General features: G+C 51.4%; 1 protein-coding gene across 1 annotated transcript in view; it reads right to left on the bottom strand.

Annotated features, from left to right (window-relative positions):
- Positions 1 to 19,523, bottom strand: part of SH3BP5 (SH3 domain binding protein 5) — an 82,708-nt gene that overhangs the window by 45,087 nt on the left and 18,098 nt on the right. The window contains exon 3 of the mRNA XM_061424918.1: positions 7,236 to 7,364. Coding sequence (XP_061280902.1) covers positions 7,236 to 7,364 — 129 coding nt within the window. The remainder of the gene's footprint in view (positions 1 to 7,235; positions 7,365 to 19,523) is intronic.

Consider the following 19,523-nt stretch of genomic DNA (forward strand, 5'->3'; position numbering starts at 1 on the left):
GGTACTTGCCAGTTTCCTCTCATTGAAAACATGATTTCCCTGCTGTTCAAGGTCCCCAGCGCTCACCCATCCCTTTGGGCTTTGAGGGCTTTCCATCAGGAACAGGTAAGGTAGCTGCCCTCTTCTTGTCCTCTGCCAGATTTTATCTTCACAAGCAACTGAGTTCTTACCTGCCCTGCCTGGCATCACCCTTCTATCTGCATCTTCCACATCCCCTGCCAACCAGCAGAGGACTGTTTTCTCTTCTACCCATAGGGCATTTTTGAGGGTGGCGGTGGTGTTTTTGTTTTGTTTTTTAATGTAGCAGATTCACCTTAGAAAGATATTATTTGATAGAAAAATACATCTGGGGCAATAACTTATATTCTTTTTCTTTCATCCAATGCTTTACATGAACTAACTTATAATCATCATGCTAAACTGCAAAAATGGCCGTAATCCTCTGCAGGTGCTTTGCAGATGGAGTTTATCTTTTCCCCACCTCTTGCATTTGGACTGGCCGTGTGACTTACTCTGACTAACAGTACATTAACAGATGTGATGCAAGCAGAAGCCTGAAAAGGGGTTGCCCTTTCTGCTCCTGGGGTCTCAAAGAGTCGGACCCGACTGAGCAACTTTCACTCACATTCACTCCCTTTCTGTTCCTAGAACCCCAGCACCATATGAAGAAGCCTACACTAGCCTGTGGGATGAGGTGCCTGTAGGCCAGCCACCCAATACCTCAGCTGACAACCAGCCAACTCTGTGACAGATAAAGCCATCCCAGGGGCCTCCCTGATGGTCCAGCAGTTCAGCATCTGACTTGCAATGCAAGGGACACTGGTTCAACCCCGGTCCAGGAAGATCCCACATGCTACAGAGCAAGTAAGCCTGTGTGCCGCAGCTACTGAGCCTGTGTTCTAGAGCCCAGGAGCCCTCGAGTCCGTCCTCCACAACAAGAGAAGCTGCAGCAGTGAGGAGCTCTCACACTGCACAGAAGAGCAGCCACCACTGGCCACAACCAGAGAAAGCCCGCCTGCAGCAAACCCCAGCACAGCCGAAAAGTAAATCTTTTACAGAGCAACCAACCCCCGGCCAACCCATCAGCTGACTGTATACTCATGAGATCAGCCAAAAGCTGAGATCAGAAAACTGGCCAGCAAAACCATCAGCTAAATAAATATATAAAGCCACTGAGTTTGGTTTGTTTCACAGCAAAAGCTAACTGATACACAACTCCATATCTCTTTTTTCTTTTGACCACGCTGTACAGCATGCAGGGTCTTAGTTCCACGACCGGGAGCGAACCCAAGCCACCTCCATTGGCAGCTGGGAGTCTTAACCAGTGGACCACCAGCGAAGGCCCTACAGCTCCATTTTAGAGATGAAGACATTGAGGCATGAACAGTAAGCAGCCTGCCCAGGTCCCACAGCTCTTACGTGGTAAGTTGGGATTCAAAGCCAGGCAGTCTGGCTCGGAGGCCAAGCTTTGCCAGCTGTCCTACAGTTAAGTCAGCTAAGCTTCAAACATTTCCCCTCCCACTACCTCCCCAAAGGAGGTTAAAGGACTGGATGTGGGCCCCGTAAGTATAAAACGGGCAACTGTCAGCACTGAATAACTCTCACTATTTTGCATTTGTGCTGCACTTCAGAGTTGCAAAGTCTCCTGACATACTCGAACCATTTTAAAAATAATAAAGGTGGCCTGAAGACCTGCAATCACAGGACTGGATCTGACTCACGGTAGGAAAATGAGCTGAATGACTAAGTGTGGTCTACACACGCAGTGGAAATATTAATCAGCCTCAAAAAAGGGATGCAATTCCAACACAGCCTTCATGGATAAACCTTGAAGACATGGTGCTTAAGTGAAAAAAAGCCAGTCACAAAAGGACAAACTCTTTACAAGTCTACTTTCATGGGGTACTTGGAGGAGTCAAGATCACAGAGAAAGCAGAATGGTGGTTGTCAAAGGCTGGGGAAAGGGCGCAGTGGGGAGTTATTACTTACAAAGTACGGGGCTACAATTTGGGAAAATGATAAAGTTCTAAAGATGGACGGTGTTGAGGGCTGCCCAACAGTAAGAATGTACTTAATGTTACTGAATTGTACACTTGAAAATAGTTAAAATGGTAAAACCTATGCTAAATGCAGTTTACTGTAATTTTTCAAGAAGGAAAAATATAACAAGGGTTGGGACTGGCAGGAACGATATGATAGGCTTGGGGCCACTGTTGGGCTATTTAGATCCCAAGGAGCAGAGGAAGCAAGAAACTGTCGTTCGGGCTGAGTCACAGGGCTCCACCCCCTCGTCAGAACGTCCCGGCCACACACAGAAGGCTAGACGGGCTGGCAGATATGTCAAAGCCACCTTAAAGACAAGCTCTGGCTCACAGACAAAAACCCTCAAATAAATCAAAGTCTGTTTCCTGCCTCCGCTCAACCCAGGGGAAAAAAAAAAGTGTCCTGCCTCCTCTTAGCAGAACCCAGATTAGGTTCTCAAGATCACAGGACTGGATCTGACTCATGGTAGGAAAATGACTTGACATCAGGAACAATAAAGTCAGTGCAAATTACTGATGAGCACACACAATTTCTAACAGCCCAACAACCACAGATCTCTGTAAACTCTTTTTGGAAAACCAAGCTGTATAAGTCTTTCCCTTTATAAATCTCCGTTGTTCCCCTGAGACTATGGATGGATGGATACGAGCATTCCGGACATCATAAAACCATACCACAGTATTATCTCTTTATTTTCAAGAAAAATTGTGTGTGTGTGTGCTAGTCACTCAGTCGTGTCTGACTCTGAGACCCCATGGTCACCAGGGTCCTCTGTCCATGGGATTCTCCAGGCAAGAAAAAGGACATATATAAATATTAACAGAATGTATAGGGACTTATTTTTTCTGAACTTTCTAAAATTTTTTTTTAAATGAAGCCTAAGGTCACATGGGGGCTCCCCTGGTGGCTCAGTGGTAAAGAACCCACCTGCCAATGCAGGAGATGCAGGTTTGATCACTGGGTCAGGAAGATCCCCTGGAGTAAGAAATCACAACCCACTCCAGTACTCTTGCCTGGGAAATCCCATGGACAGAGGAGCCTGGTGGGCTACAGTCCATGGGTTTACAAAAGAGTCGGACACAACTTCGTGACTAAACAACAATAACAAGGTCATAAACGGATTCCGTCATCAAATATTATCTTATCTAAGTCATAAGAGGGGCTTCGCTGGTGGCTCAGCTGGTAAAGAATCTGCCTGCAATGCAGGAGACCCTGGTTTGATTCTTGGATCGGGAAGATCCACTGGAGAAGGGATAGGCTACCTACTCCAGTATTCTTGGGCTTCCCTGGTGGCTCAGATGGTATAGAATCTGCTTGTAATGTGCGAGACCTAGGTTCAATCCCTGGATTGGGAAGACCCCCTGGAGAAGGGAATGGCTACCCACTCCAGTATTCTTGCCTGGAAAATTCCATGGACTGTATATAGTCCATGGGTTTGCAAAGAGTCAGACACGACTGAGCAACTTTCACTTCACTAAGGCCAAAGGACACCTCCTAACTCTCATGGTCTGTGACCATCACTGTTTCACTGTATTCAGATCACTGTTACCACAGCGATGAGGACGCTGAGGCTCTGCAGGTGCCTTATAATACACTCTTGGAGGAGATGCTCTGAAGGCATCTCTGACACCATCGCCGCTACACACAGTCAGAGGGGCTTGTAAACATATACAGGAAGGAGCGGACGTAAGAGCAGAGGGAGAGAACAGGGAGCCCCACTTCGCAGCAGCTGGAGGCAGGCCCGCCCCCTTCGCCACCAGGAAGGTCTGAGGACACGGACACACAGACAGACCCGGCCACTGGGCCAAGCCCAGCTGGCCCACCGTCCGCAGAGATGAAACAAGGCACATCCGCACCCAGCCCTGGCCTTCGAGGGCCCTGTCAGTTCCTCGGCTGGAGACCAACAAGGTCCCCGGAGGCTGAGGCGCAGGGGTCACTTTGAGCCTTCTCTGCCCTTCTTCCTGCCCACTTGTAAGGAGGAAGGAATTTGCGGGGGGTGGTTTGCAGGCATAAAGCCGGGCAGGATTCCCTCGACATTCATCTTGGGCTCTGCCAGCTGATAGAAAGAGCTTAGCCCCAGGGTCTGTACCGGATCATGAGGCCTGATGACTCCGTGGCTTGCCCACGGGACTCAGTCATTGCGTGACCAAGGCTTTCCCTGGCCAAGAGATGAGAGGGAAATGCAAAGCCACGATTCACGACTGGCCGGCAGGAGTGCCTGCCCAACCCAGCTCCCCACTATCTTCTTCCATCTAAGAGGACTGGGGTGCAGAGAAAAGGGAGTGGTGTGAAACCTATTCCAGGTGTGCTGAAGCCAAATGGGGACTCACCCACCAAATCCGATTTGAATCAACCCAACCCAGATGGAGCCGGATTTGCCAGTCTGCTCACCTAGCCACATGGCAGGGGAGAAGCTGTGAGAAATGCAATAATCAAAAGGGAAAGCTCGGCATGCTGAGGGAGGGCTGGGAGGAACATCTGGTCAACCTCTCATTCACTTACTGGTTCATTTGCTCATTTCCTCAAGACTTGAACACCTTCTGTATGCCGCATTGCAGACATGGAAATGACCCAAGCAGGCCAAATTCTCTAAGTCTGGAAATTTCTCTAAGACCAAATTCTCTACGTCTGGTAGTGGGATTTCACTACCATAAATAAGTAGACGATAAGAGGTCACAGGGTGAGAACAGCTATGGAGAAAAGGCCTATCAAGGAACGGGGTTTGGGGTGATGGAGATGGTGGGCTGGCAGTTATCATTCCAATGTGAGCCCAGAAAGGCCTTGTTCATAGAGAAGAAAGTGAAGTCGCTCAGTCATGTCCGACTCTTAGCAACCCCGTGGACTGTAGCCTACCAGGCTCCTCCATCCATGGATTCTCCAGGCAAGAGTACTGGAGTGGGTTGCCATTTCCTTCTCCAGGGGATCTTCCCAACCCAGAGATCGAACCCGGGTCTCCCACATTGCTAGCAGATTCTTTACCCTCTGAGCCACCATAAAGTGTCATCTGAACAGAAACCTGAAGGAGATGGGATGGACCAGGCAAATCCTGCAGTTAAGACCACACACCGAGGGATCCGCAAGTTCAAAGACTCTGAGACAGGATGAGGTCTGGAATCAGCTCAGCCAGAGGAGGTCACCGCACGTCAGCCAGGGCTGCTGGCAACCTGAAGGGCCCACTCCAGAGGCCCCTGAACACAGAGGTCCCTTCAGCAGTTCCGCTCCAAAATCTCAGTGCTGGGGACCCAGTGGGGAAACTCCCAGTGGGGATGCCACTGCCAAGGGTCCAAGGGGACGCCTTCACAGGCCCCTGCAAAGTCCCCCAACAGCACAGGGACCTCTGTGGCCTCAAAAGGCCCAAGGATTCAAGTGACGGAGCCTTTTCAGAAGAGGGGATTTCGTGCCTTCCTCAGGACTGACCCAATGTTTACAGTATCAGAAACATCTCCTCCAATCTAAACAAAACCCTTCATACTACGAGGTCAAGACCACTACCATCCTGGGATATGGGGGGTGAGACCCATCCCCCAATAGGGGGCACCCTGAAGGCTGTGACACAGGGCACCCTGGAGGGGGGATGCCTCAGGGTGGGGGGCTTCTGGGGACTGGTGAGCACCTTCTGGAGAAGAACTTCTTCTCCCTGGAAAGCTGCGGGCCTGGGTGGAGCAAAGAGGGAGGAGAGCGGAGTGGCTGAGACACAGGCTTCTCGCAGGCCAAGGCACCCAGGCCCTGTGACATCACACAGCCCAGGGCAGCAGGCCAGGGAAGGGCGGGTTTCAGGCTGCTCTGTCCAGGAGCCAAGGCAGCGTCTGCATCAGGTTCCAAGCAGAAAGCTCAGCTCAAGGTGCGGAGCTGCAAAACCCAAGCCTGCAGCGAGGATCTGGGCAGAACCACCAAACATCAAAGGGATCCCCGATGAGACGTCTGAGGGGTACCGGGAGAAGGGCCAGGGAGAGGAATGCCCATGTCCTGGCCCCAGATCCTCCATAGCTCCAGTCTTATTGCATCCCTGGGGCTCCCCTTCCCAAGGGCTTCCCTTTGCCTGCTGCCTCCCCACCTCCCAACAACACACAGTGCACACGCAGAGGGGGCTCGCAGGGGAACCCACCCTCACCGAGGATCGGCTTACAGTCAGAGACTCAGGGAGGCAGCATCTTCCATCACCAAACACACAGCAGGGACAGGACCTCACTATGGACCAACTCCTGAGCCCTGGGGGTGAGCCAGCCAGCTCTGCCGTGTGTTGGGAACTCTCTTCCCTCCTGTTCCTGGAGCCTCAACCTGACCCCGGGAGGTCCTCACACCGCTGATGATCCACGGAAGACGCCCTCTGAAGCCAGCAGCCCCAGCGGCCTCCCCCCTTTCTGGTCTCAGGTCCTCTGTCACCTGTCTGTGCTCTCGGGACAAAAAACCAATATTTCAAGAGAAGGAAATGGTCAGTTCCTCCCAAACCTGGAAGGAGAATTCGAGAGAAGGAGTGTTCTTCCTGGGGCTGACAGGCAGTCACTAGGAAAGCAGAGAACAAGCCAGGTGGTCTAATCACAGCCTCCCGTCCACGTGAGCTGGCCTGGCCACTTGGGAAGTGGACCAGGTACCAACTCCAGCAGCGAGGCATTGCCCAGTGACCCTGCTCAGTCGTGTCTGACTCTTTGCGATCCCATGGACTGTAGCCTACCAGGCTCCTCCATCCATGGGATTTTCCAGGCAAGAGTACTGCAGTGGGTTGCCATTTCCTTCTCCAGAGAATCTTCTCAACCCAGGGATAGAACCCAGGTCTCCCACATTGTAGGCAGACACTTTACCATCTGAGCCACTAGGGACGTAATAATATATTGTTGAAAGCTCAGTCACATCCGACTCTTTGATACTGGAGTGGGTAGCCTATCCCTTCTCCAGGGGATCTTCCTAAGCCAGGAATCGAACCAGGGTCTCCTGCATTGCAGGCAGATTCTTTACCAACTCAGCTATCGGGGAAACCACCGGTGGGGACATCCAAACACCAGCACCCACATGGCCTTAACAGCACTGAGAGCGGGAATGAAGGCAGGCTGTGGGGTGCGAAAACAAGGCACCAACTCCAAACGCGCCTCCTGATGAAGTCACGGCTCTCCTGCACCCTGACCTTCAGCAGGGGGGCCTGGAGGTCAGAGGTGCCCATGGCGCCAGGCAGGGCAATGGGCAGACCAGGCGTTTACCTGCCTCGCCACCCTCCGAGCCTCCCAGTAGGGCTTCGAGTCCTCCACGGCCTTGCCAATCTTCTTCACCAGTTCATCCAGCTTCACCGTTGCTTCCACCAGGACAGAGCGGAACTTCTGACGGATATCCTGCAGACAGGAAATTGAGGACAGTTCAGGCTTAAGGAGCCTGTGGAAATCCACCTGACTTCCCCAGAAGCCTCCGGAAGGGCCTCCACTCAACCGGGAAGCCTGTGCGTACAAGCCCGTGTCAACAACAACGGCCCCCGAGAGAATCTGGTGTGATACTGTGGGACAGCTGGCATGGCAGCCCCTGGCTGTACGTGGCTACTGAGCACTTGACCCTGGCTAGTGAGACAGACAGAAGGAGCTTTTCACTTGGTTCATTTTATTTAGATATGCTTAATCAATGAGGCCATGACTACGGCATCAGAGAGAGCAGGTTAGACCACAAAGCTCCGTCCAGGGGAAGATGCCTAACCTGGTCACCCCGGCAGCCTCAGTCCATGATGATGGCAGCACTCGTCACACGCCCACGATGTCCCCAGTCCTGTGACACGGACAACACTAAACAGTGTGTGCCAATTTCCGACAGGCCAGATCCTGTGCTCTGCCTTGGGCTTGGTCCCTGCCTTCAGGACGCCTCCAGTACGGGGGGGGTGAGACGGGGATAAACACAGCCCATCCCCAGAGAGTGTGTGAGGATGAGACCGGCACAGCTGGCGTGGGACCCAGGACCCAGAGCCTCAGCAGGCCAGGTAAGGGGGGTGGGAGACTCGCCCTTAGCGGGGGACTCAGGGGGAGCTCCCAGGGGTACCATCTGCATGGAGGCCTGAAGCATGGATGGGAGGAGGGAGACACTGAGTCCAGAGCACCAGCAGAGCCATGCCCACAGCGGAGGGGAGGATCGGGCTGGCGTTTTCCAGAGACTGCAGGAAGCTGGACATCCAGAATGTGGGGAACGGCTAGAGATAAGGGCGGCCACCCCCTCCAAAGATGCCACGAGCCATGCGGGCCTGGACAGGCGTCGGGGAGAGGGGAATCGGGGGTGGGCGGCACCAGGCTTCACTGCACCGTCAAAGTCAGGAAACCAGGTCCACAGATGCCCCGAGGAGGAGAAGAATCACAAAGACAGTCTGGTTCCAGCTCTAGGAAGACACTGGAAGGGTTGGTTGGGGCTTCAGAGACCCAGGCCCCTCCACCCCTCCTCCCCCAGGGAGCTGGCCTGGCACGGCCACAGCCTGGGGAGTCTGCGTGCATCAGAGGGGCGACGTGGGCCCTGGGGGAGGAGGAACAGCAGCCGCAGGGGGGCCCCAGGAGCAGCCGGCCACCCCACTGGTACACACGTGGTTGTCGCTGGCTGCAAAGGGGCTGCCTCACTATCTGAAAACTGCTTCTAAGCAGAAGATTATATGGACCTCACGGGTCACTGGGAGAGCTCACAGAGGGGTCAGGAAGGCCCTGATCACGCCTAACTCGCTCTCCCCCCATCATTTCGCGCTTGGGCTTTCTAGGTGGGTTTGAAACATACGAACATGGCCTTTGTCTTACACAGAGCATCTCAGCCCCTGGGCGCCCCCATCCTATACCCGTGGTCCCTCCCTCCAGTCATGCGTCCTCATCATCGGAAGCTGCTCCGCCTTCCCTCTTCTCTGGCCAGGTCTGCAGTCACGTGCTTCAGCTACAGCTGCTGAGGACAGAACAAGCTAGACTTGTCCTCCAGAGGACACGCCGCGCACGCGCGTGCGGGCCGCCCGGGGACAAGCAAAGCCCTGCTGAGCTGCTGTCGGGCTTGACTTGCAGTCCGTGGGAGGCAACGTGTTGGCTGCAGCTCCAGTCTTTCAGCAGAGACAAGGAGCTAAACCGGGTTAAACCTCTATCTGCAAGCTCCGATTGAGTCAATTCTTTACGCATCGTTTTTATTACCTATAAAATGGTTCTTTTCCATCTCCTAAGAGCTAACACCTAGATCGGGCAACACAGGGCCCCCATTCCTACCTGGCAACCAGGGGCTAGAAGTAGAGGAGAAGACACCCCTTAGAGAAAGTCCTTTCCAGCCCCGTGCCCTGTGCCTGAGCCACACCCAGCCTGATTCACCCACTGACCTCCCCTCCCAGCCCTCGGAGACTTCTGATTGCCCAGAGCTCCTCCTGGCACCAGTGACTGTGACAGCTGGGTGCCTAACAGCTAGCTCCTGGTCACACAGTAGGTACTCAATAAATGCACACAATGTTTTTTTCCCCCCTGGCATAAAAAGAGACCCATGATTCTACAAGGGGGTGGCTCTGAGGGGCAGCTGACCCAAGGGAGGAAAACCTGCTTTGCAAACACACCCACACACACAACTGCATCTCCAAGCCACAGGCGGGAAAACCGGGGCCCAGATCGTCGGCATGTGACCGGGGGCGGGTCACACTATCTCTCTCCATCCTCTCTGGGAACTGAGAATTGGGCCCCAAACCAGGAGCCCACGGACCCACAGGCCTCGTGCCCTTGGCTGTATGCTATATACTAAACGGAAATTTTACATAATTTATCCATTTCAGGAAAACTCATATAATTTTATTCTAATTTAGATTCCAAATTCCTCGTAAAGAAAAAAAAAATTTTTTTTTAATCAAATGATCAGGCAACACTGGGCCCCCATTCCTACCTGGCAACCACTGGTTAAAAGTGGAGAAGACACCCCTTAGAGACGGTCCTTTCCAGTCCCCAGGCCCTGTGACTGAGCCACGCCCAGCCCGCTTCACCCACTGACCTCCCCTTCCCAGCCCTCAGAGACTTCAGATTTGCCCAGAGCTACTCCAGACACCAGCGACTATAATATAAGCCACCTACCTGCATGAAAGGGCATGCAGGGAGCAGATGGCCAGTCTCCCATGGGGCAGACACAGATGCTTTTATCCATCCGTGTATGCAGTCACTAACAACCTTACCAGCTGAGGTGCTTCGGTTGCTCTTTGTTTTTAATTGAAGGACAGTTGACTTTCAGGGCTGTGCTAGCTTCAGGTATACAGCACAGAGATCGAGTTGTACCCACCTATCTCTTCTTCCCAGATCCTTCTCTATTCTAGATTACTACAAGATATTGAGTACAGTTCCCCGTGAGTGCCATGGGTGTGATCCACATTGTCCAAAGAGGGAAACTGAGGCACAGCGTGACCAGGGAGCCTGCCCAAGCTCACAAAGCTGGGACGTGGTAGAGCTAAGACTTCACTTTAGACTTCCTCAAGTAGTAAATAAATAAGCACCATGTAGCGTGATGGGTACTACAGACCTCGGTCTACATGCTGCAGCAGACACACACCCAGGACGGCCACACCCAGAGAGAGTCATCCCAGCCAGGACTTGCAGAGAGGGGGATTTCACCAGAGAGAGAGAAGAGGGCATTGCAGCTGAAGGACCAGCAGAGCCAAGGGCTCCCAGCAGATGGGAGGGCTGGCAGGAGGAAGGCCACGGGAGCGGCTCCCAGGCTCTGACCTCGAGCCCACGTGCATCGGGAGACAGGGTAGGTTTCTTGAGTAAGCCTCCGTTTACCCACCAAGCGCCTGCTGTCAGTAACGCCTGAACACCACTCTGCCTCTTCCCTGGGGGTCCCATGGTTAAGAATCCGCACTTACATCGCAGGGAGGGCAGTGTATGATCCCTGGTCGGGTAACTAAGATCCCACAGGCTGTAAGACCAATAAATAAATAAATGGATACGGACAGAAAAGAGGTTTTTTTTTAAAAAAGAAAAGTAAACCTCGGGACTGTGAACAGAACTTTCCAGGCCGCAACAATGCACACGCTGAAGGCTGATTGCAACTTGGTCCTGCCGGGAGGAAGGGGGGCGGGGCAGAGGAGGAAGGAGACTGGAGCCTCCTCTTCCATAGCGGCATGGTGGGGTAAGAACTGAAACGAAATGTCCAGAAGCAGCCACACAAAGCCTGCTGTTTAGAGTGACGGAAATAAATACCTAAATAATCAGCTAAAATGCGTTACACGGATTAATTAAATTGCCTCTAAGAGAGAGAAAGATGGGGCTGGGGTGGGAGGATCGGATACTAGTTGGGAGGGGTTGTTTTGTCTTGTTTTTCGCCCTTTTTAAAATTTGTAGGAAATTATCACAGTGTTTTTGTAAGCAGAAGCATCCGCAGATCAAATCTGGGTTGGGGTCCCCACGTGAATCTGGCAGGCAGATTCAGGGACCACCAGCCTGGTCGAACGTGTGACCATCGAAGGCTGCTGAGTCCAAGAGATATCATTTGACATTAGCGTCTCCCTCCATCAAAGAGGCTGTGCTGCCAGGGATGATGACGCAGGGTTGGCTGGCAGCCAAACAACAACTATTCATCCAAGATGTGTTAAGCACTCAACACAAAGCCAGCCTTCTCCCTGATAAGAGAGCGGACCTCGTTCTCCCACCATTCCACAGAGGGGCACGGCTGTCCGAGTAACAATTCACCATAAAATCCTGAGGTGTGGGAGCCCACAAAACCAACATCTTCCCTGCCTACCCAGCGTAACAGCCCTGATTTTACTGGGCCTCACCCTGGTCTCAGAACCGATCGCGTGCCTGGGCATCAGTACAGGATACTCCTAGCTTCAGTCATCATTAAGGGAGGGCACAGGACCCATCAGAACCAGTAAGATTTCATTCTGGGACTTTTCTGAAACTGTTAAGAGGAAATTTTTTGTACTGAGATGGCTGAGAAGATGGACTAAAAGCTGGAGCAGATGGCAGCCCTCTGGGCACCATGAGGGGCGAGTCCATCAGAGGCAGGGAGGGAAGGAGTCCTAGTGACGCTTTGGGCTTTTGGACCTAGCAACGCTTTACAGTCTAACCCTAAACTCCACTTCCCCCGAGCCAAAATGGTTCACACACAGACGCACACAATCGTCACCCCTGCTTCATGTTTTAAGCTGGTTGGAACTGGATTTCTGTCCTTTGCAACTGAACTAAGTCTCTTAAAAAAAAAAAATACTGAAAACTACTGTATGCCTTAAGGTAGTCATGCTGATATACTCAGGGAAGGGAAAGTCAATCACAGTCTATAAAGTGGCAAAGTTCTGTAACTAAATACAGGTGATTGCTGGAGGGCTTCTGTAAAGCCATACATACAAAGAGCTTCTGGGGAACTTAATTCAACCTATTCTGTACAAAGAATTTCTCTCTCTTTTTTTTTTTTTTCCAATTCATCTTAAAGCCAGCTGGCCACAACTGAACTTGTACTTTTTGCCTTATTTCCTAGTTCGAGAAAGGACTCCACCATGGCTCTCTGTCATCTACAATTACAAGCAATGTGTCTCCCAAGATCAGAGTTGGGGCTGCTTCCTGGCGTGTCCAGGGAGGAGAGCCAACTGCTTCCCTGTGCTGAGTGACCCACGGATAAGCTCAGAAGACATCTCGGGAGAAGGAGCAGACCTTTCACTGGTCGAGAAAAATAAGCCACACGCCAGCCAGGGCTGTTTACCAGCGGATTCTTTTTTCGATCAGCATCCGAAGGAGTTCTAAGCCACCCCTTGGCTTGGATGAGACCTCAGAGCTTGCAGTCCGAACACTGTGTCACGTCCATTAGGTGACTCAGACTGAGGGCAGTTTATCCAAGTGGAGAACTGGAGGTGGCACAGGCTCCCGTGTGAACGTGTCGGTGTGTTGGAAACACGGCCCTGGACCAGACAAGAAACCCCGCCACACGAAGCCTGCACCAGGGCGCCCGGGGAGCAGCGGGCAGGCTGGTCACACTGGGGACAAGCCCTTTTTTCTGGCCAACCCAGCCACCTAAGCCTCAATGATCTTGCCTGGAAGATGAGAAGGGCAGCCTCTCCCCTTCACAAAGGCCTCCCCAGAACCTAGCGAGGTGAGGAAAGGACATCAGGTTTTAAAAATAACTGTCCTACAAACTAAAGTTACCGAACTTCAAAAGGTCCCGAGTCATGCCACTTATAAACACACTGCTCCCTGCTTGTGGAAAGATTTCACAGGCATGCTCCGAGCCTCACAAAGACCCTGCAGGGCATCGTGGCCAGGCTCAGCAAGAAGATCCCCAGTCCCCAGATAAGAGACCTCGGCCCCAGGGAGAAGGGCTGGCCTGGCCCGGGGTCTCGCACGGGGAGTGTCAGTCTACAGAGCATCAGCAGATCCCACCTGGCTTTCCCTCACCCATGGTTCTCAAAGTTTGGTCCAGGGAACACGGGAGGTAGGGGTCGGGGGTTCCTGGAGACCTTTTCTGGGACTCTGCACGGTCAAAATCATTTTCATAATCAAATTCAATTTAATTTGCCTCTTCCACTTTCGTTCTCTTGTGACTGTCGAATGGAGTTTTCCAGAGGCTACTTGATATGTGCCATCACGAGAACAAATGAAGGCAGGAGCAGAAATGAGAATCCAGCTCTCCTATTAAGCCCGATAGGAAAGAGACTTGCAAAAGCCACAAAATGACGGCTTTCTTTTCACAATTTTTTTTGGGGGGTTAAGTTATTTTGATAAGATATACATGTAATAGGGTTAAGTTATTTAGATAAGATATGCATGTAATAGGCTTATTACTGTCACTTTTAATGAATGAATACAGTTTTAAAAATAAAAATTCATTTAAAAATGAATACAGTTTTTAAAAATGGGTAATAGATGCTACCCATAAAAACAGAATCTCTCTGAAATGCTCAGTGATCACAGGAGCATGAAAGGAACCTGGGGCCAAAAAGCACCAGGTCAGCTGGTGGCCCCAAATCACACCCGCCCCACCCACGCCCTGGGCCGCCCTGCAGAGACCCCGCTGGAGGGGAACACGGGTGTGTGTTCAGTAACAGCGAAGCAGCTATTCGTTCTCAGGCCCTCCTTCACCCCTTCTGATTTTCCCAAGGAGAAAGCCTGCATTGGGAGCCACTCTGATTCTTCACATTTGCTCATCTCCCTTCTAAGAGAGGAGGAGTTGGTCAGGCTCAGAGCCTTCCCTGGAAAAGGGAATCTGCTAAGAATTTGATAAGCAAACTGATACAGTCACTGGAAACAAGAGAGCGCTGCTCTCAAAGTCAGCAAGCAGGGCTTATCCACGTGATTCTTCACTAAAAACCTTGCTTTAAACAAAATTATTTCCCTCTGATGGCTTTTCACTTACAGTCATTAAGTCTCACTTTCAAACAAAGGACAAATGTGAATCCACGTGGGAAAAAAAAATACAGAACAAGAATAAAGCAGAAATTATGACAGAAGCAGAAGAACAAGAGATTTGGGATGTAAAGTCTCTGTGGCAGGAACATTCCAGAATTCCAAGGTGCAAGGCACCATCAGACACGCTCTGACTTCCCAACCAGTTCTAAGGTAACTGGCATGTTTTTAATGCTTCTACAGATCATATTGTTTTCTTTTTCCCCCACCCATCCAATCTATTCTTTAAGAGCACTTGTGGCAGCTGCTAAAACACAAAGAATCCACTTTCCCGGGGCTTCGGTGAGAAGGATCAAGCACCCCCCAGGCTGTCTGCTAAGCTTTCTGCAACACCGGGAGATGCTCTGAGTTTGCACAGGGCTTGGCAGAGGCCACCAGCCACACGTGGCTAAATGAAAACTTGATGTGTACTTAGTGCGGCTGACTGGATACCGTATTAAACTGTCATTTTTAAAGTAGAACTCGAGTCTCCCCACAGGGCTGGTGACTGCCATCCTGGGCGGCACAGGTCCGGCTCCTGAACCCAGATTCCACTCTGTGCTCTGCCTGCAGGGATCCGGCCACGCTCCTGGGTCCCCCTGCTACCTGCCCTCCTTGCCTCTCCTGCCCCAGGGAGTGGCCATCACTGGGGGATGGATGGGCAGCCAGGAGGATCTGATTTCAGCTCTGGCAATTTTGCAGCAGAGGCAGAAGCGGAAAGACTGTGCCTGGGGCAGAGCCAGGGTCTAGGGCGCCAAGGCAAGAGGCCCCCAGGGCTGGGAGGGGGGCAGAGAAGGGCTGCAAGGAGGAGCACAGCAAGTTTCACCCAACCAGGGAGCCTGGGAAGACAGGGGCCAGGAGTCCTCAGGAGCCTCTGGAGCCTACCCCCATAACCAGCAGCCTGCCTACTTTACTACTTTGTGCTCTCTGAACCAGGTTCTCTGGCCTGCCTGACAGGCTTGTCCGGCCACATGTGATTGCTCACAGCCTCCCAACCGTGAGAGGCACGAGATGCTTTAAACCTTCTAAAACAGGTTCCTTAGAAAGTTAGAAACTATTAGTATAAGTATAATGGGCTGATTAGAAATTGTATTGGTGAAGGGTTTTTCATTTGTTGAGCCAATGTTTGTTGCTAAGTCTCCACATCCCCTGCCCTTACACACATTAATGAATATATAGAATTAACCTTTGATATTAATCACGTTAGACCTTAGACTAAGTAAATTCTTTCCTTAACTAAAACCCACTACACCCTCACCCTGTAGGAATGTAACTTTATTTGGGTGGCGTCTGTTTTGAGAATAATCAGCCTGGAGAAATAAGTGTCCTGATTGACTGACCGCTGTCACAAGGAGAGGGTCGTAAATTGTCAGCAGGCCCCCTGGCCAGAAGATGATGTAACACCCCTAAGACCTCTGTATACATTTGTATGAAGCACCTGACTTTGATAAAAGTCAGGACTGCTGACCCCGCATGACTTTTGCATAACATCTCAGTGTATAAAAGTAGACCATGGAAAATAAAGAATTGGGATCAGTTTCTCGAAATACTGATCTCCCCATGTCGCGCTCTCTCTCTCACTCTGGTTGAGTCTCCATCTGGAGCACAGAACCCACCATGCTTACTAATTATGCCTGGGCTTCTAAGATCCGACCGGGGAGGCCTCAGTGTCTCCTCTCCTTCGGGAGAACGGAAGGACGCCTGCGGCCTACGTAAGTGGTGCAAACTTGTTGTCTTGAAGTTTTATTGGTCTCCCGCGTAAACCAAGCCACTCAGCCTCTTTTCTCCACTGAATTTTCCTACTGAGCTATCCTCAGGGAGGACCCCGGCAGATGGGAACATACGCAGCAGGGCCTCCGAATCGCGGCTAGGGACTGGTGCCCAGCTCCCCGCCTCTGCCCACCTTTCTGCCCCACCTTGAACCCCAACTTCTTGGGGCATCTCCCAAACCCAGCTTCTTTAGGGACTGTGCCCCGCACATAAGGAGGATCCTGCTGCCGTGCTTCTGACATACAATCCTCTCCCGAGGGCCAGAATGGAAGAAGCCAGAGGAGGGCAAGATGAGGACACAGAGGTGCCCACGGACAGGGAAGAGCAAGCAAATGAGAGGAGAGCAGGCGGAGGGTGCAGGAGACAACCTGGGATCCTGACCCTGACTCTGCAATCACCCAGCCAGATCCCTTACCAACCCAGCCAAGGCTGCTCTGGGGGGGAGGCCCGCAGCCCGGTGAGTCACCGCGCTGGGCCCACAGGTGCTGGGACGCTCGGAGCGCCTGCTCAAGGCTCTGCAACGCCTTCCCTTCCCAGGGGTCCCCCTCCCTTCCGCCTTTCAGAAACCCCATCTTTTATTTAAGCTGCTTGAGTGGTTTGGGGTACAATAGAGGGGATTCTAGCCCCAGCTCCAGGCCCAGGGCAGGCCCCAAGCAGCCGAGCAGCCAACAAGGCCAGCCCTGCTTCCTCTTTCCACACCAGCACACCAGCTGTCCGGGTTCTGCACCAGCAAGAACTTCCTCCCACCGAGAGAGGAGAAGAGGAAAGAAGCGGTGCTGGTCAGCATGGTTTCCTGTACAAGCTGGCCTCCTCCAAGGTGTTCAAGCATCTGAAAGCTTTTTTTAGGCCTAAGCAGAACCAAGTTCCTCCCAGGCACAAAGGCTGTGCTCTAGAACTCTGATTTAACTAGAGGAAGTTTCCAAACAAGCAGATGAGGACTTCTCCCATTCCCAGAACACACAGCCGGCACAGCTACCTGCCCTGGGACACGCTGCTGCTGCTGCTGCTAAGTCACTTCAGTCGTGTCCGACTCTGTGTGACCCCATAGACGGCAGCCCACCAGGCTCCCCTGTCCCTGGGATTCTCCAGGCAAAAACACTGGAGTGGGTTGCCATTTCCTTTTCCAATGCATGAAAGTGAAAAGTGAAAGTGAAGTCGCTCAGTCGTGTCCGACTCTCAGCGACCCCATGGACTGCAGCCCACCAGGCTCCTCTGTCCATGGGATTTTCCAGGCAAGAGTACTGGAGTGGGGTGCCATCGCCTTCTCCCCAGGGACACACAGCCCTGGCCAAAATCAAGATGCCACTGCCATTTGCAGGCTGAGTTAAGAGAGTTGGTGGGTCTGGGAACGCAGAAAAGGCTCTTTTTTAAATATTTTTAAAATAGTTCAGACTTGGGGAAAATGAGGGTAAGATGCAGACATGATGGCCTTTAGCCTGAGACATTTCAGTGTGTACTTCTTAAAAATGAGGACGTTCTCTTACATAACCAAAGTAAGATGATCACAATCAGAAACTTAAAACTGATACAATGCCACTAATCTGATCTGTGATTTTGTTCAAATTGTGATGTCCCACCAACATCTTTTACAGTGAAAGTGTTAGTCGCTCAGCTGTGTCCAACTCTTTGCAACCCCAAGGACTCTAGCCCACCAGGCTCCTCTGTCCATGGAATTCCCCAGGCAAGAATACTGGAGTGGGTTGTTGCTGTTCAGTTGCTCAGTCATGTCTGACTCTTTGTGACCCCATGGACTGCTGCATGACAGGCTTCCCTGTCCATCACCAACTCCCGGAGCTTGCTCAAACTCATCTCCATTGAGTCGGTGATGCCATTCAACTCTCTCATCCTCTGTCCTCCCCTTCTCCTCCTGCCTTCAATCTTTCCCAGCATCAGGGTCTTTTCTAAGGAGTCAGTTCTCATCAGGAGGCCAAAGTATTGGAGCTTCAGCATCAGTCATTCCAACGAACATTCGGGGATGATTTCCTTTAGGACTGACTGGTTTGATTTCCTTGCTGTCCAAGGGACTCTCAAGAGTCTTCTCCAACACCACAGTTCAAAACCATCAATTCTTCGGTGCTCAGCCTTCTTTATGGTCCAACTCTCACATCAGAGAAGTAGATACTTTTCCAGAATTCTCTTGCTTTTTCTATGAGCCAATGGATGTTGGCAATTTGATCTCTGGCTCCTCGGCCTTTTCTAAGTCCAGCTTGAACATCTGGAAGTTCTCAGTTCACATACTGTTGCAGCCTAGCTTGGAGAATTTTGAGCATTACTTTGCTAGAGTGTAAAATGAGTGCAATTGTGTGGTAGTTTGAACTTTCTTTGGCATTGCCTTTCTTTGGGATTGAAATGAAAACTGACCTTTTCCAGTCCTGTGGCCACTGCTGAGCTTTCCAAACTTGCTGGCATATTGAGTGCAGCACTTTTACAGCATCATCTTTTAGGATTTGAAAGAGCTCAACTGGAATTCCATCACCTCCTAGCTTTGTTCGTAGTGATGCTTCCTAAGGCCCATTTGACTTCACACTCCAGGATGTCTGGCTCTAGGTGAGTGGTCACACCATCGTGATTGACTGGGTCATTAAGATCTTTTTTGTACAGTTCGTCTGTGTATTCTGCCACCTCTTCTAATATCTTCTGCTTCTGTTAGGTCTGTACTGTTTCTGTACTTTATCGAGCCCATCTTTGCATAAAATGTCCCCTTGGTATCTCTAATTTTCTTGAAGAGATCTCTATTCTTTCCCACTCTACCCACTGGAGTGGGTAGCCATTCCCTTCTCCAGGGGAATCTTCCCGACCCAGAGATCGAACCTGGGTCTCCTATGTTGCAGGAAGACTCTTCATCATCTGAGCCAACATCTTTTACAGCAAAGGAAGAAAAGGTATTTTTTCCTGGTCCAGGATCCAGTCCAGGACTCACACAGGATCTAGTTGTCAAACTCTCTCTAGTTTCTCGAATCTGGAAGTGTTCTTCAGTTTTTCATGGCCTTGATAGTTTTCAATAATATGAACCAGTTATTTTATAGAATCTCACTTTGGGAAAGACTCACTTTCAAATCATCATTTTTTTGTCAACGTTACACAGGCAGGAGCCACCAGAATGGAATCTAACCAATACAATAAAAATATGTATGCTTAGGACTTTGCTGGCAATGCAGTGGATAAGAATCTGCCCACCAAGAAATGGGACACGGGTTCAATCCCTGGCCGGGGAAGAGCCCAAAGCCACCAGGCAACTAAGCCCAAGGGCCACAACCACTGAGATCACAAGCTGCCGCTACGGAAGCCGGTGGCCCTGGACCCGCGCTCCCCGACAAGAGAGGCCTGCACACCGCAGAGGAGGGGCGTCGCCGCGCCCGGCAACTGGAGCAAGCCCGCACGCAGCAA

This window comes from Bos javanicus, chromosome 1 (genome assembly GCF_032452875.1).
Source record: "Bos javanicus breed banteng chromosome 1, ARS-OSU_banteng_1.0, whole genome shotgun sequence".
Classification (NCBI taxonomy): domain Eukaryota; kingdom Metazoa; phylum Chordata; class Mammalia; order Artiodactyla; family Bovidae; genus Bos; species Bos javanicus.